Here is a 16326-nt window from a genome sequence, read left to right as displayed (position 1 = left end):
ATTACAAATAAAAGGTTTTTGGCACCTCTTATGGCCCCTAATAACGTAATATTTGACGAAAATATTAAGACATATATAGAACAGCACTAGATCGTGAAGATGAACATTACTGTTAAAGAGTTACAGATGAAAGACTGTTGGCCCCTCTGAGCCCCTGATTTTAGAGGTTACTCCCTTTCTCTTAATATCACATGAAAGGTCTTGTAATTCTGAAGACTTTTTGTTCAACAATTATTCTGAAGTATTGTTTCGTTTTCGAGATATGAAGACTTGAAATATTTAGAGAGAAATATTAAAGGGCCGTCCCTTTAAGTCTATATAGGGTCTGTTTAGGGAAAATTAAAAGTATGAACATTGTTGGGAACAACATTCTTAACAACTTTTGTTCAATATTGCTTTTCAAAATGTTTCCCCTTTTCGAGATACAAAGCTTCAAAGATTTAGCATTCTGGCCCCTTGTAGCGCCTAATTACGTAATATTTGATTAAACTTTTAAGATATATAGTTACAGATTGTGATGATGAACATTTTTGCTTCAATCATTAAAATCAAAATATTTAACGTCAAAGAGTTATAGATGAAAGACTTTTGAACCCTCTGAGCCCTTAATTTGAGGGATCAGCCCCTTTCTCTTGATATCACATGAAAGGTCTTGTAATTCTGAAGGCTTTTTGTCCAACAACTATTCAGAAGTTTCGTTTCGTTTTCGAGATATGCAGACTTGAAATATTTAGAGGCCGTCCCTTTAAGTCCTTATCGGGGCTGTTTAGGAAAAATTAAAAGTATGAACATTGTTGGGAACAACATTCTAAACAACTTTTGTTCAATATTGCTTTTCAAATGTTTCCCTTTTTCCAGATATAAAGCTTCAAAGATTTAGCATTCTGGTCTCTTATTGCGCCTAATTACGTTATATGTGATGGAAATTTTAAGATATATAGTTGCAGATTGTGATGATGAACATTTTTGCTTCAATAATTAATATCAAAATAGTTTCTGTTAAAGAGCTATGAATTAAAAAAATTTGCCCTTTTGAGCCCCTTATTCGAGGGGTCAGTCCCTTTTCCTTCATATCATATAGAAGATCTTATCATTTTGCACACATTTTGTTGAATATGTTTCAACTAGATAAGCATACAGCTTAAAAGATATGATACGAAAAGTTTCGAAAATTTACTTATGATTCGTGTCCTTATTTTTTACCCCTACCGATCTTCCATACTAATCACTTCCGGAAAATTTGAAAACCCCGGTGCACAATGGCAATTTCCACAATGTCCACTATCGATCATCGCTAAAAGTTTCAGCACTCTAGCTTCAGCAGTGTTTTTGAGTTCTAACGCAGACAAGGAGGTTCCTCTGAATTTCGATTAAGGGGCGATAACTTTTGACCGGAAATAAATTTCAAAAAAAAAAAAAAAAAAAAAAAAAAAAAAAAAAAACAATAATGCCGGTGTAGCATAATATTTTGATACCGCGATATATTGAATCCGGGTTCAATATATCGCATAATATTTTGAACCCGAGTTCGTTTTTTTCGCTGCGATATAGCGAACCACCTTATAAAATATTGACCCCGGTGGGTTCATAATATTATGGTTATAATATATTGAATCCCCATCCCTTTTAATTAAGAGGGAGGGGGTTCAAGATATTATGACCATAAGATATTGACTCCCCCTACCCATTTAATCTAAGAGGGAGGGGTGTCAAGATATTATGACAATAAAATTTTGAATACCCTACCCTTTTAATAAAAGAGGGAGGGGGTTCGATATATTATGACCATAAAATATTGAGTCCCCTACCCTTTCTATGAAAGAGGGAGGGGGTTCTAGATATTATGACCATAAAATATTGACTCCTCCTACCCTTTTACGAGGGAGGGGTCAATATATTATGACCATAAAATATTGAGCCCCCTACCCTTTTAATTTAAGAGGAATTGGGGTTCAATTTATTATGACAATAAAATAGTGAGTCCCGTATCTTTTGAATTTTAGAGGGAGGGGGCTCATGATATTAGGACCACAAAATTTTAAGTCCCCCTACCCTTTTCATCCAAGAGGGAGGGGAGTTCAAGATATTATGACCGTAAGATTTTGAATCCCCTACCCTTTTAATTTAAGAGGGGGGTTCGATTTATGACCATAAAATATTGAGTCCCCCTACCCTTTTAACCTAAGACGGAGGGGGTTCAAGATATTATGACGATGAAACATTGGGTCCTCTTACCCTTTTAATCTAAGAAGGAGGGGGGTTCAAGATATTATGACCATAAAATGATGAGTCCCCTACCCTTTTAATTTAAGAGGGAGGGGGTCAAGATATTATGACAATAAAATATTGAGCTCTCCTACCCTTTTAATTTAAGAGGGAGGAGGATCAAAATATTATGACCATAAAATATTGAGTCCCCTATCCTTTTAATTAAAGAGGGAGGGGGATTCAAGATATAATGACCATAAATAATTGATTCCCCTACGCTTTTAATTTAAGAGGGAGGGGGATCAAGATATTATACCATAAAATATTGAGTTCCCCTACCCTTTTAATTTAAGAGGAATGGGGGTTCGATATATTATGACCATAAAATAGTGAGTACCTTACCCTTTTAATTCATAAGAGTGAGGGGGTTCAAGATATTATGACCATAAAATATTGAGTCCCCCTACCCTTTTTTCTAAGAGGGAAGGGGGTTCAAGATATTATGACCATAAAATATTGAGTCCCCCTACCCTTTTATTTAAGACGGAAGGGGTTCAAGATATTATGACCATAAAATATTGACTCCCCCTACCCTTTTAATCTAAAAGAAAGGTTCAAGGTACTATGGTTACAAAAAACTGACACGCAGGGGGAGGGGAGTCAAAATGTTATGCTTTTTAAAAACGGGAGAGGATTCAAGATATTATGACCATAAGATATTGATTCACATACCTTTCTAAATTTAAAGGGGGGAGGGTGAAGAAATAAATGTGGAAAAATATTGGCAAAATATTAACCCCCACAATTTTATTTTATTTGGGGAGAACAAGTGGTGTCCCCATGTAGTCTTCTTCAGTTGAAAGAGGGGGTTTAATATAATATGACCATAAAATATTGATTCCCCAAAAATTTTAATTTAAGAGGGGGGTTCAAAATAATATAGTATAACAAAGTATTGTTCCCAATTACAATTTAGTGGTCAAGAAGAGGTTTTAAAGTATTATGGTATTATTTATTAGGGGTGGGGTGGGGTCAAGATTTTATGGTTGCAGAATTCTGACACCCCCTCCCCCTTTTTACTTCAGTGGTCAAAAAGAGGGGTTCAAAAAATATGGCTGGTAAATATTGTACCCGAATTAGACTTCCATAGGTACTCATTTCTGAGCCTCTGATCCTGGGACCAGAAGTTTGCTCATCATAACAAATCATTCTGTTTATCTGATTAACACTAAGGAGCAGACAGGATTATTGAATAGAATTAATGCATTTTCACTATATTATCAAGAACCCCACCCTTACATCAGCACATCTGACCCAGGGGTCATTAAATTCACTACTCTGGAAGAAGCACTCTTGCTCTTCATAACTATACACCTAGCTTCTTTGCATTTTAACCAGAAGCAGATAAGAATATTTTTAAAGAAAATATTTTTGGGGCCATGAATTTCATTATTTTGTAAGAGGCACCCTTGCTTATCCTAACAATGTATTAGTTTGTTTAAATAATACCCAGTAGCAGACAGGAAGAATTTAAAAAAAAATAATGCATTTTCAATATACATGTATAATCAATAGAGCCCCACCCGAAACACCACAACCCTTGACCAGGGGCCATGAAATTCACAATTTTGGTAGAGTCATTCTTGTTTATCATATGTATTTGATTTGTAGAGAAGATTTTCAACAAAAAAAAAAAAAAAAAATAATAATAATGCACTTTCACTATATGATCTAGAGTCTTGTCCCTTGGTATCTTTTGTAGTTTTATGACTCAAAAAAATGCCATATATAGCTTCCTGGTGTAAGGGAGATAATTCAAATTACTCATCACCTCTGTTTTGTCTTTTAAAATATCTAGTATTTTTTTATGTTTTGTATTGCTGTATGTATATGTGTTTTCTTGTTCTCTTGAGTGTTTACAAATTATGCTTACTTGTTTCTATGTTTTGCCCTCAGTGAGACCATGATTGGCAAATAAATTCTTTTCTATTCTATACATTGATAAGACTTGGAAATTTTGCTTGTTTTATTCACTTTCTTGAATCGTTAGATTATGAAATAAATTCTGTTCTTTTCTGTACATTGATAAGACTCAGATTATATTGTTTTTTCTCAATTTTCTTTTTTTAGATAAATACTGAAAATCACATTTTTTTATTCGCGAAAACTTTACTTCTGCGTAATTACGCGAGACAGTGTGCTTGCTAAAATTTCCTTCTCGTGTATTTTAATTCTCTTAAGATTAAATAAGCAATAAAACCACAATTCGTAAAAATTTTGTCTCGCTAATATTTTTTTTCCGCAAAAATTTAGTGATCTTCAGTAGGTAGGGCAGTGTTATATGCTTAAGTAATGAAGCTAAGGGGATCGGAATTAAATTGATACTAATACAATCAGCTCTCATATAGTTACATACATTTATATGATTCAAAGATAGAATTTCAATCAAATCATATTCTGCTACCATCTCTTGAAGACAACTGTGTAACTGACCGCAATTAATTTAATGCTTTGATTACCTCGATTTGAACACCAGAATGATGTATGTAAGCTAAACACCCTTCAAACTGCAGGGCTACCCAATTTGAACATTCTCTAAACACTGTATTGCATAATAAAGAAACCATCAAGGGGAAACAATTAATATACAGTGGGCATTGTTGACCTCCTATGACAACTCCCTGTGTACACACAATACACAGGTGCTATATCCCTGTTACCTCCTCAATGGAGAGATACTACATGGCTCCTTGAATTTTCTTTTTTCAAATTGTAAATTATACAACAACAACAACAAAAATAAACATTAAAATAAATAAAAATAAATAGATACCTTATGAGATGGGATGAAAGACAAATAAATAATTATCTCATAATTGTTTTTCCTTCAGACATATTAAGTTATTATAGTTATTTGATGTAGAATATTTGGGGTTTGATGGTAAAAGAATTATTTTTTAATATCCTGGTAGCAATTTCAGACTTCAATATTTTGATTATATTATTTTACCCTCACTTCTTTAGGTATTGCACAGATATAAAAAAAAAATCAATTTCAATACAAAGATTCCCAACCTACGAGATCTAACATTTAAATCGAAGTGAGTGTGTGAGAGATAGGTGTTACAAACTTTCACTCCCTTTTTCCACAGTAGTCTTTAAAATTAATTTTTAAACACCCTCCTGCATATATACATATGTCTAGTAGTAGGTACAACATTTTATAACTATAAATCCTATCTTGAACCTCCACCCCAACCTACTAAAAAAAATTAAAATTAGGAGGTACAACATTTCAACGCGATAATCTTTGGAACCACTAAGCTTTAACCAGAGAATGTCTGTAATGGGGTTCTAAATATTATGGCCATAAGGTTATAATATAATAAACCCCGGGTTCACAATATTATGGTCATAAGACTATAATATATTGAACCCCGGGTTCAAAATATTATGGCCATAAGACTACAATATATAGAACCCGGGTTCAATATATTATGGCCATTATATTTTGAACCCCGGGATCAATATTTTATAAAGGGGTTCAATATTTCGCAGCGGGGTTCAATATGTTATATAACACCGGTATTAACTTCAGATAATATCACATCAACCGCGAAAATGTGAAGAAAATCGAACGAGCCATCTCCTAGAAGTCTTCTGAACAAAATCGGTAAGGAAAAAAAAAGAGCTGATCTCGTTGCGAGCAACCAGTGGGTCTTCCGTCAGATAATTTGATCAGATGAGATAAGATTTTGACTAAGGTTTACTATATATTGATATAAATCAATTGTCAAGACGTACAGTTTTGCTTCAGGAATATGTAGCAAATTATTGATTATGAAAGAGTAATAGACTGCAGACTTTTGGCTCTTCTTAGTCCTTTACATGATGGACCAGCCCCATTTTCTTGATATCAACACTTTCTGTTAAACAACTATTCAGAAATTCTTTTTCGTTTCCGATATATTTGCAAAAGAATTATTAAGGGGCCCGCCCTTTACCTCCTAAATGGGGACGTTTAGCAAAAATTGAATGATTGCGTATTGCTTACAACATTATTGAGAACCTCTTTTGTTCAATATAGCTTTACAAATTTTTCCTCCTTTTCGAGATATATTTCACCAATTCAAAGATTCGGCAATCAGGCCCCTTATGGTCTAATTATGTAACAATAATCATGTAACATATGGCGGCAATATCATAACATATAGTTGTAGATTAATAAGATGAACAATTTTGCTTCAGTTATGTACAACGATATATTGATCGTCAGAGAATTATTGAATAAGGACTTTCGGTCCCTCTAGGACTTTACCTTGAGAGGCCAGCCCCTTTTTCTTTATATCGCCTTAAAGATCTTATAACTTGAAACACTTTTCTCTTCACCAACCATTCAGAAATTCTTTTTTCGTTTTCGAGATGGTTGCAAAAAAATATTTAGGGTGCTGGCCCTTCAACTCCTTAATGGGGACGTTTAAAACAATTGAAAGGTTGCATATTGTTCAGAACGTTTATTTGAACAGCTTTTGTTCAATATTGCTTATTAAAATATTTCCCACTTTCGAGATATAAAGCCTCAAAGATTTAGCATTCTGGCCCCTTATGGCCCCTAATTATGTAACATTTGACATCAATATCAAAACATATAGTTGTAGATTGTTAAAATGAACATTTTTTCTTCAGTAATTTATTACAAAATATTGATCGTTAAAGAGTCATTGATTAAAGATGTTCGTCACCTCTCAACCCTTATTTTGAGGGGCCAGCCCCTTTTTCTTTATATCGCCTTCAAGCTCTTATGAATTTAAACACTTTTTGTTCATCAACAAATACTCAAAAATTCTTTTTCGTTTTCGAGATATTTGCAAAAGAAATATTATGGGGCCGGCCCTTCACCTCCTTAATGGGGACGTTAAGCACAAATTGAAAGGTAGCATATTTTTGAGAACACTATTTTGAACATCTTTTGTTCAATATTGCTTATCAAAATATTTTCTACTTTTGAGATATAAAGTGTAAAAGATTTAGCATTCTAGCCCCTTATGGCCCCTAATTATGTTACATATGACGTCAATATCATATTATGTAGCTGTAGATTGTTAAGATGAATATTTTTGCTTCAGTAATGTATAACAAAATATTGATTGCTAAAGAGTCATAGTTCAAGGTTTTTTTTACCTCTCTAAACACCTAATTTGAGGTGTCAGCCCCTTTTTCCTGATATCATGTAAAAGAACATCATTTTACACAAATATTGTTCAGTATGTTTTAACAAAATAATTATAGTTTAATAGATATGATACAAAACTTCTCGAAAATTAATTCATGATTTGTTTCCTAAATTTCGAACCCTACGGATCTTCCACACTGGGCACTTCCAGAAAATATGAAAACCAGGTGCAATATGGCAACATGTCCTCTATCATCCCTGAAAATTTCAGCACTTTAGCTTTAGCCGTTTTTTGAGTTCCAATGCAGACAAGGAGGTCCTCTGAATTTTGATGAAAGGGCGATAACTTCCGATCAGAAGTGACTTTCAAAAAAAAAAAAAAAAAAAAAAAAAAAAAAAAAATGAGAAAAACTTATAAGGTTCAAAGAAAAATCTTCCCTTAATTTTTTTTCAAATTAATCGAACGAGCAAACTCTGAGAAATCTTCTGCACAAAAATTGTAAAGATAAAAAAATAACAAAAGTGAAAAAGAAACAATAGAATAATAGAAAGGACTTCCGTTGGAGACGGAAGACCATAATAATAAGAAAAGAGAAAAAGAAACATAAGAATAATAGAAGGGTCGTCCGCTGAGGACGGAAGACCCTAATGAAAGTGAAAAAAAAACCGTAGAATAACAAGAAGGTCTTCCTTAGAAGACGGAGGACCTTAATAATAATAAGAAACAGTAGAAGCACTATAAGGTCTTCCGTTAAGACGGAACACCTTAATAATAAACAGTACAATTACTTTAATGTCTTCCGTTTGGAACGTAAGACCTTAATAATTAGAAAGTAAAAACAATATGTTCCTAAACTTAAGAAACAGAGTAAAAACAATATGTTCCTAAACTTTGTATGGGGAACATAATAATGGATAACAAATACGATAATTTTTACCCCAACCATATGTATGTAATACTTTTATTTCGAAATAATACTCGCATTTTCTCTAATAAAACGTGCATTTTTTTTATCTTGCGCCGTAGAACCGTACCCTTTACACATTCAATACATTATTAATTTTCTATTTTTTTTCATTTTATTTCATTTTATTTCATTAAAATAAAATTTTATTAATATTATTATTATTATATTATTATAATTAAATATTAAAATATTTCATTTTATCAAAACGTTATGATGTACTTAAATACACTGTAAGATAAATAATCATTTGCTGAAAATTTCAGCTAAGTGCGCCCATTATTTTACGATAAAAACGCTTTGTCAACGATTTTACCGGACAACCCTCGTAGTTGAATTAACGAGAATTCCCCACATTCCCCATCAAAGAATAAACAGAGAATAACTGAAATATAAATAGAGGTATTACCTGATTTGTTGTTTGAAATACATGTATATCTTTATACTGGAAGAAATTAATCAAGGTAGAAATTTTTCTTATACACTCGATGATCATTTTGAACCTATATAAACAAAGATGGTATATGCAACATCAAAGGATTTTTTACATCTCTACTGTTGAACTTCTTACGTATGCACGCTAGAAATTCGCGCGCATCTCAAACTATATTTATCTTCGGAAACCTGCATATCGCTAGGCCATGTTTTATTCCCGTAAAATAATAAATGTCAACGCAAGACGGTGATTCTTGCCATGTTATAAAGTGAAGATTAATAAACGATGTTTCCTTTTTTTCTTCTCAAAACACATCACTATCGATTGACCTATAAAAGTAAATGTAAATTAAGTATGTTTTTTTATTGATGTATTGCATAATATTCACCACTTTTAATTTCATTTTCACATTATGATTTTCATGTGTATAAATAGTGCAGTTTTTGTGTATGTAATGCTTTTACATACATATCAAGATAGTGAGTGAAATATACATGCACAGGAATTTATATTTTACTTACTCTGCGTAAGATTGATTTTACTGATTTTACACGAAAAAAGGCTTGTTAATAAGGCCTTACCACAGACAGCATAATAGGAAAGAATAAAATGTTCTCCATTGTTCTTGAAATAGAGAAGATTTCTGTTGTCAGCAATGTCAGAAATAAGGTTGAGGGAGGGGGGGGGGGGTAATAGCGAGCGCAGCGAGCTGTTAAAGCAACGCCTGGGCCAAGAGAAAATTCGGACTTTGCACATTGATCCAAACAATTTTTTCCGCAGTTACCTGTGGTCCCATAATGCTTTGCGAATTGCATCTCGCCGCAAACTACGTTCTCGCGGTACCCAGAAGTTCCAACAAGAAATAAACTCACCTTGACTTAATGGATATATAGCAGATAAATAGTAGACTTTAGCGTTCTTTATTAAAATTAGCACTGTTGAGACTTTGTATCGGTAATACAACTGTGGCGGTCAGACGGGTTCTATCGCCGGTGGCCAGATAGCTCAGTTGGTAGAGCACCTGACTGGAGATTGAGGGGGCCCGGGTTCGAATCCCGGTCTGGTCCGCTGCATTTTTCTCCTCTCCCGTTACATTTGGTGCCGTGCCATGCCCCGGAAGTGACAGGTGAAATACCTGCAAGGGAGATGAGCCTGGGTTGGAGTCTTTGGGGGGCCAAAGACCTTTAAGGAGGGAAGAATGTGGCGGTCAGACGGGTTCGATCGCCGGTGGCCAGATAGCTCAGTTGGTGGAGCACCTGACTGGAGATTTAGGGGGCCCGGGTTCGAATCCATGTCTGGTCCGCTGCATTTTTCTCCTCTCCCGTTACATTTGGTGCCGTGCCATGCCCTGGAAATGACAGGTGATAGACCTGCCATGGAAGAGTCTGGGTTGGTGTCTTCGGGGGCCGAAGACCGGAATGTGGCGGTCAGACGGGTTCGAATTATTTTTTTTAATAAAGGGAGGTTATCAATGAAATCAGTTTGATTGTTGCATGAAAATTTCATTGGGATATATATATTACTTAAATAAATATGAAAGTAAACAGTTCCGCCTATCTTTTGTAATATTTGACATTTTTTCAGCCCTTCATTTTGTTTAGCGAAATATTGGTTTTTCGGCATTTTATCGGCATTTCAAATTTATTCTACAGCTTAATATTACACTGAGAAGATGCCATGTAATGCACGTCTTTTAGATTACACATTTATACTTTTCTCATCTTTTGTCATGCGTCACTCGTAATTTGTTTTAAAATTTTTTTAGCTTCTTGACCCAGGCACCTGACCCCACTTCTTGCATTTTTTTTTTTGCTGAATTTGTCATACATTGCTGAAATGCATTAATTTTCGAAATACGAGAACCTACTGTGTAGAAGCTTGGATCTCCCTTCTGATAGGATTATTCACTGAACCTTTCTTGCCATCCTCACGTGCCATCATTCTTAATTCTTCAGAATCAATTTGTTCAAGGGCTGTTTTTGTTAGTCTAAAATTTAAATTCATTTTTTCCAGAGCAAAGCTTAACAAAATCATATTGTTCTCTGGAGCTTATTTCTCATATATATGTGTACTTTTGTAGAGATTTAATAAAAATTTCGATATTTGAAAATTCTTACAGATTAGATATTTTGTTTCTTTCTTCAATCAAATATTTTTGCAATAAATAAGGTACCTTTTCACCGGAAAACGAAATCCTTTTGAATACGGATTGCTGTTAATCTTCAGCACAGTCACGTCTTTGTTGTTGTAAGCAGTAACTGCTATGAAAGTTGTGGCCTGGATAGGAAACTCAACAACGGAGAGCTCATCATTTTTTTCAAGTTTTACCAAGGAAATGCGAACCAAGTATTTTTGAAATGTATGTAGCGTAAACTGAAAAGAGAATACAATAAACGTAAGTGTTCACTAGACAGAATTGCGAACGCATCATCATAGATAAATAATTTATTTTTTCCTTTTCAAAAGTTATTCAAGACGTATCTGATATATAAAATATGTAAATGATTAAATATAACATGTTTGAATGTCAAAACTAACTGGTAAATAAATAAATGATATCTGAAGCTTAACAATCTATACAAATTTAAAGGGATACATTCCTATTCTTTGAAAATGCGTTCTTTATGTTTGCATTCATTAAAACTCAGAAAAACATGACTGGATATGCAGCATCTGACCATAGAAGATCATGGTAGGGCAGTTGACATGGTCTCTGCAGGATGTTCCTTTGGAGATGTTTGTTAAAAATGAAAACAATTCAAAATTTCTTGTTTATATTGCTTGAAAAATTCTGTAACTAGATTAAGGAATGTAATAATGTCTTCTGTGGACACGGCGTTTAATAATACCATACTACTATTGCAAGATTGTTCTATAAAATTATGGCAATCGGAAGTGTAATGGACCGGGTACGGATGCCAAAGCACTAATTGACCACTAGGCGCGACACTTTTGTTGAAATCATTGTTGTGGCAGCTTTTATTACCAATATCGGTAACCGCCAACCTAAATATCAGCGCATAAAAGGTTTGCAATCGATTTAGGGAAATAAGTGTGCATGCAAGAGAGTCATTTGAGGGCGCTGTTCTGAAATGAAGATATCGGCAATTTCGAGAAGTTGATCCTTAAATCCGACTGATTGACGTGATGACCGTTCCTTTGGATAAGACCGTATAAACTGAGGACCCATGCTGGAGTAGATGCTTGCACAAAAAAGATCCCTAACTGCTCAAAGTCATAGGCGCTTGGGTCAAGGATAATGTATATTTTCTATATAATGTATTGTCGAGGAAATTCGAACTATGTTCGTAACATTTTTTCAAGCGCACAGTGGTTATTTTTAGTTTTTTTGTAATTTTTTCTGCTTTATATACACTAGAATATCACAGAAATTTGATATTATGCACGTTTTAAGAATGACATATTCCTACTGTATACTAAAAAGAAACAAGGCTTGCAACTGCATTAGCCCCTTTCCGTGCCCCCGACACGATTTTTTTCCTTTTAAAAGTTATATGCAATGCTTACCAGCTGAATTGAGAACCCTCTTCTCTCCAGATAATTCTTATATAATGATAAAAATCCTCCGGTAACAACTTTTCACCCATTTCATATTTTTAAATAATTATTTTCTTTCAAATTTCGCTCGTTTAATTCTCTAATCACGGAAGTTCCCGAATACTAACATCCAAAACCCAAAACGGGCGACCAGTAAATTATTTGACAGTTCTTGAAAGACGCAAGGCTTAGAGTATGTGACGATTGAAACTGTCTAAAACTTCATTTCTTATCACTGACTATATTATTTTCTTATTTGCATCCTTAATCAAAGGAGTTATAGTTTTAATTTAGTGACGGGGGGGGGGGGTCGATGGTTATGTAAATCCAAATCTTTTCATTTGTTTTAAAGTGAATTACGTGCCCCCAATAATTTTGCCGATGTATAGATTACTATAGTAAACTTAGACACTATATGCTTGTGCCCCCCCCCCCTTTTTTTTTTTGCTTGTCAAGGAATTTTTGGTAGTTGATAACCTTTTTTTTTTTTTGCTTGTCGGAAAATTTTTGGTAGTGCCCCCTCAACTAAAAATGTATGGCTGTGCCTGAAATTGTTTCCTACGGGCCTGCCGTGGTGGTGATGGTGGGGTACACGTTTTCTAGGGGGGGATGTCCAAAGTCATTTTTTATTTGCTTCAGTATATACTTTTTATAATTCTGCAAATTCCGGGGGGGGGGGTTCCGGGATCCCCCTCCCTCTAGATCCGTGCATGCATTATAGAGAATATATTAAACAATGTGGCAAGTTTATATGAACAAGTTTGGAGAACTGTTTTTCTTTTTACTACATGTAACATGATTCACATACAAGATCCAGAAGATCCGAAGGCTGTATATACGCCAACGTATATAGCGATTGAAACTCATTTAAAAAGAATCTTGATCTGACACGTAATTAGTTAAAATATATTATTTTTACTCGCATAATATTCCACTAATAATAGCAGATCAAAGAAAAAAAGTAGTAGCACCAGAATTCACTCTTTGATCAATGATATTTTTTGGAAGGAGGACTGAACCAGGTTCGTGGCACCCACGTGTACCCCTAACGTAGTATGGGATTTTCATTGAAACGCCGCTTAAGCGCCCCTCCTCATCCCTCTTGCACACACGCATGCAGACACATTTTGCTGCCATATTCATTGTATCCTTAATTTTTTTTACTGTTAAGGAGAGAGAATGCACCCACACCATTCTCACGAAATACATATTTTTTTACGTTGAGACAGTTTTCCATTTTTATATTTTTTGCATGACAGAGTTTTTCACGCAGTTTTGTTTTCAAAATGTTTTACAGGTATTTTGTTTGCTTGTTAATAATTTTTTGGCTGCTCCACTTTCAAAAACGAGACTTCTTGTTTGTAATATATAAAATTCACGGTACATATTATATAGCAATACATGTACAAGCTAATGTAGAATGAGATTTGAAATGCAATGTTACCCCCCCCCCCCCCCCCCACACACACACACACTTAAAATGAAATTTCATATATCAATGCATATATGATTTCTTCAATGTTCTCTAGCTCGAAATTTTAATTTCCATTCTTATTAAAACCTGTGATTTAAACTTCTATCCAAGTTGTGTACAAACGATTTTTTTTGTAAATTTGCTTTTTAACCCGGCTCTTTGCGATTATTGACCTAGGGTCCGTTTTACAGAAGAACTTACGATTAAGACCAACAATTTCAGCTGTTTCTTACATTGCGCTAAACCAATATTTTAGAGGAAAAAAATTGTTTTCTAAATACGGTTTTTTAAAGATTCACGTTATTTTGCAAAAACATATTTTCATTTTAGTCGTAAATTCCTTTGATATTCACATCAGCATTGCTATTTTCTTTCAATTGCATGCCCGTGTAAAAGAAAATGCTTGCACTTTATTTTTCAATGTTAAGTCTAAATGTTATTCAATTGCCGCAATGTTTAATTTATTCTTGATAAAGATTGATATCGTAATTCACTTTAAAACAAATGAAAAGATTTGGACTTACATAACCATCGACCCTCCCCCCCCCCCCCCCCCCCCCGTCACTAAATTAAAACTATAACTCCTTTGATTAAGGATGCAAATAAGAAAATAATATAGTCAGTGATAAGGAATGAAGTTTTAGACAGTTTCAATCGTCACATACTCTAAGCCTTGCGTCTTTCAAGAACTGTCAAATAATTTACTGGTCGCCCGTTTTGGGTTTTGGATGTTAGTATTCGGGAACTTCCGTGATTAGAGAATACTATTAAACGAGCGAAATTTGAAAGAAAATAATTATTTAAAAATATGAAATGGGTGAAAAGTTGTTACCGGAGGATTTTTATCATTATATAAGAATTATCTGGAGAGAAGAGGGTTCTCAATTCAGCTGGTAAGCATTGCATATAACTTTTAAAAGGAAAAAATCGTGTCGGGGGCACGGAAAGGGGCTAATGCAGTTGCAAGCCTTGTTTCTTTTTAGTATACAGTAGGAATATGTCATTCTTAAAACGTGCATAATATCAAATTCTGTGATATTCTAGTGTATATAAAGCAGAAAAATTTACAAAAAACTAAAAATAACCACTGTGCGCTTGAAAAAATGTTACGAACATAGTTCGAATTTCCTCGACAATACATTATATAGAAAATATACATTATCCTTGACCCAAGCGCCTATGCTCAAAGTCCATGAGTGCTTAATACATGAATAAATTGGCAGCCTTTCATCAACAACTAGTAGCAACCCAACATGACTGAAAATGTTTTGTAAGAATGTAATAGAATCAAACCAAAACCAAGGTGCACACAAAGAAAAAAACCCAAAAGGTCATTTAATCATGATTCGTCTAGCGCTAGTCATTCTACAGAAAAAAAATAGCCCAAACAGAACCAATACGCATAGGTTTCAATGTATTTTATTCAAGAATTAGAATTTGCAACACTGAGATAAAAAAGTTCACAACATACAGTACCAACCAGACCCAACCTGACACCAAAGCAGTCCCAGAAAGCAGTCCCCGGGACTGCTTTGGGACCGCTGTGGGACTGCTTTGGGACCGCTGTGGGACTGCTCTGGGACCGCTATGGGACCGCTGTGGGACTGCTCTAGAAAGCAGACCCAGCAGTCCCTGGGACTGCTTTCTGGGACTGCTTTGTTCACCCATGCGTGAAAAAGGATCTGAGTGACATGATAGCTCCGCCACTTGTGTATTCTGAATTTGCAGCTCCTTGTTGTTGTTTTGTTTACTTTCTGCAGAGAGGTGTTTAAGATAAAAGCAAATATAAAAAAACAAGTATTAATTTCTTACAAAAATTAAATAAATAGAGATAGTTATACAGTCATGTAATTACTACATAGTAAATGTCTTCAGAGGTCTGTAAATTTACACAATTGTAGTCTAGAATTAATTTTAAGAAAATAAAAGTAGTTTAAAAGGGAAGTCAGGGGATAATTTTTATCCCTCATATTAAACTTCAATACAGGTGTTTGAAAAAAAAAATATCTATAGGCCTATTTAATAAGTTATTGCTGTCAAATTACATATGTACTCAAAGTTTGCATTAGCACTATTTAAAAAACAAACAAACAAACAAACAAACTTGTCATTTCAGTAAGATACATGTACTGTACTGAATTTTTTTTTCTTAATTGAAAAAGCTAATACCATGCTTAAAAAAGAGCACTCCATGCTATTTTTTACCACCCTCAAATAAAACCTAATAATTTATTTAATGACCATGAAATAAAATTATTCTACCATTCTTCTGTCACATAAACAATGTGAACAATTATTTGGGGATTTATTTATGAATTAGTTTTTAATTTATAAACAAGTCATTAAAAGAGTACATTTATTTAAAAAAATAAACATTTGAAAATATCGGGAATTGTGACTTGTTTCTTATTTCTTTTGTTTGTGTTTACCTAGCCGGTTAATACAATGGGATTGTATAAAATGGTGTCAACACCTGAGGTTTCAATCGCCTTTGGGCATAATAAGCAGAAAG

General features: G+C 34.1%; 1 protein-coding gene across 1 annotated transcript in view; it reads right to left on the bottom strand.

Annotated features, from left to right (window-relative positions):
• Positions 1–10645: 10645 nt before the first annotated feature.
• LOC133193978 (T-box transcription factor mls-1-like) overlaps positions 10646–16326 on the bottom strand; it is a 158454-nt gene continuing 152773 nt past the window's right edge. Inside the window, exons 3-4 of the mRNA XM_061329890.1 lie at positions 10956–11155; positions 10646–10769 (exon numbers count right to left, since the gene is read on the bottom strand). Of these exons, the coding sequence (XP_061185874.1) occupies positions 10646–10769; positions 10956–11155 (324 nt within the window). The remainder of the gene's footprint in view (positions 10770–10955; positions 11156–16326) is intronic.

This window comes from Saccostrea echinata, unplaced genomic scaffold (assembly GCF_033153115.1).
Source record: "Saccostrea echinata isolate AGI-Se365-2 ecotype Australia unplaced genomic scaffold, CSIRO_AGI_Sech_v1 ptg000028l, whole genome shotgun sequence".
Classification (NCBI taxonomy): domain Eukaryota; kingdom Metazoa; phylum Mollusca; class Bivalvia; order Ostreida; family Ostreidae; genus Saccostrea; species Saccostrea echinata.
The sequence above is the reverse complement of the archived record's forward strand: the minus strand, read 5'-3'. Positions and strand labels throughout refer to the sequence as shown.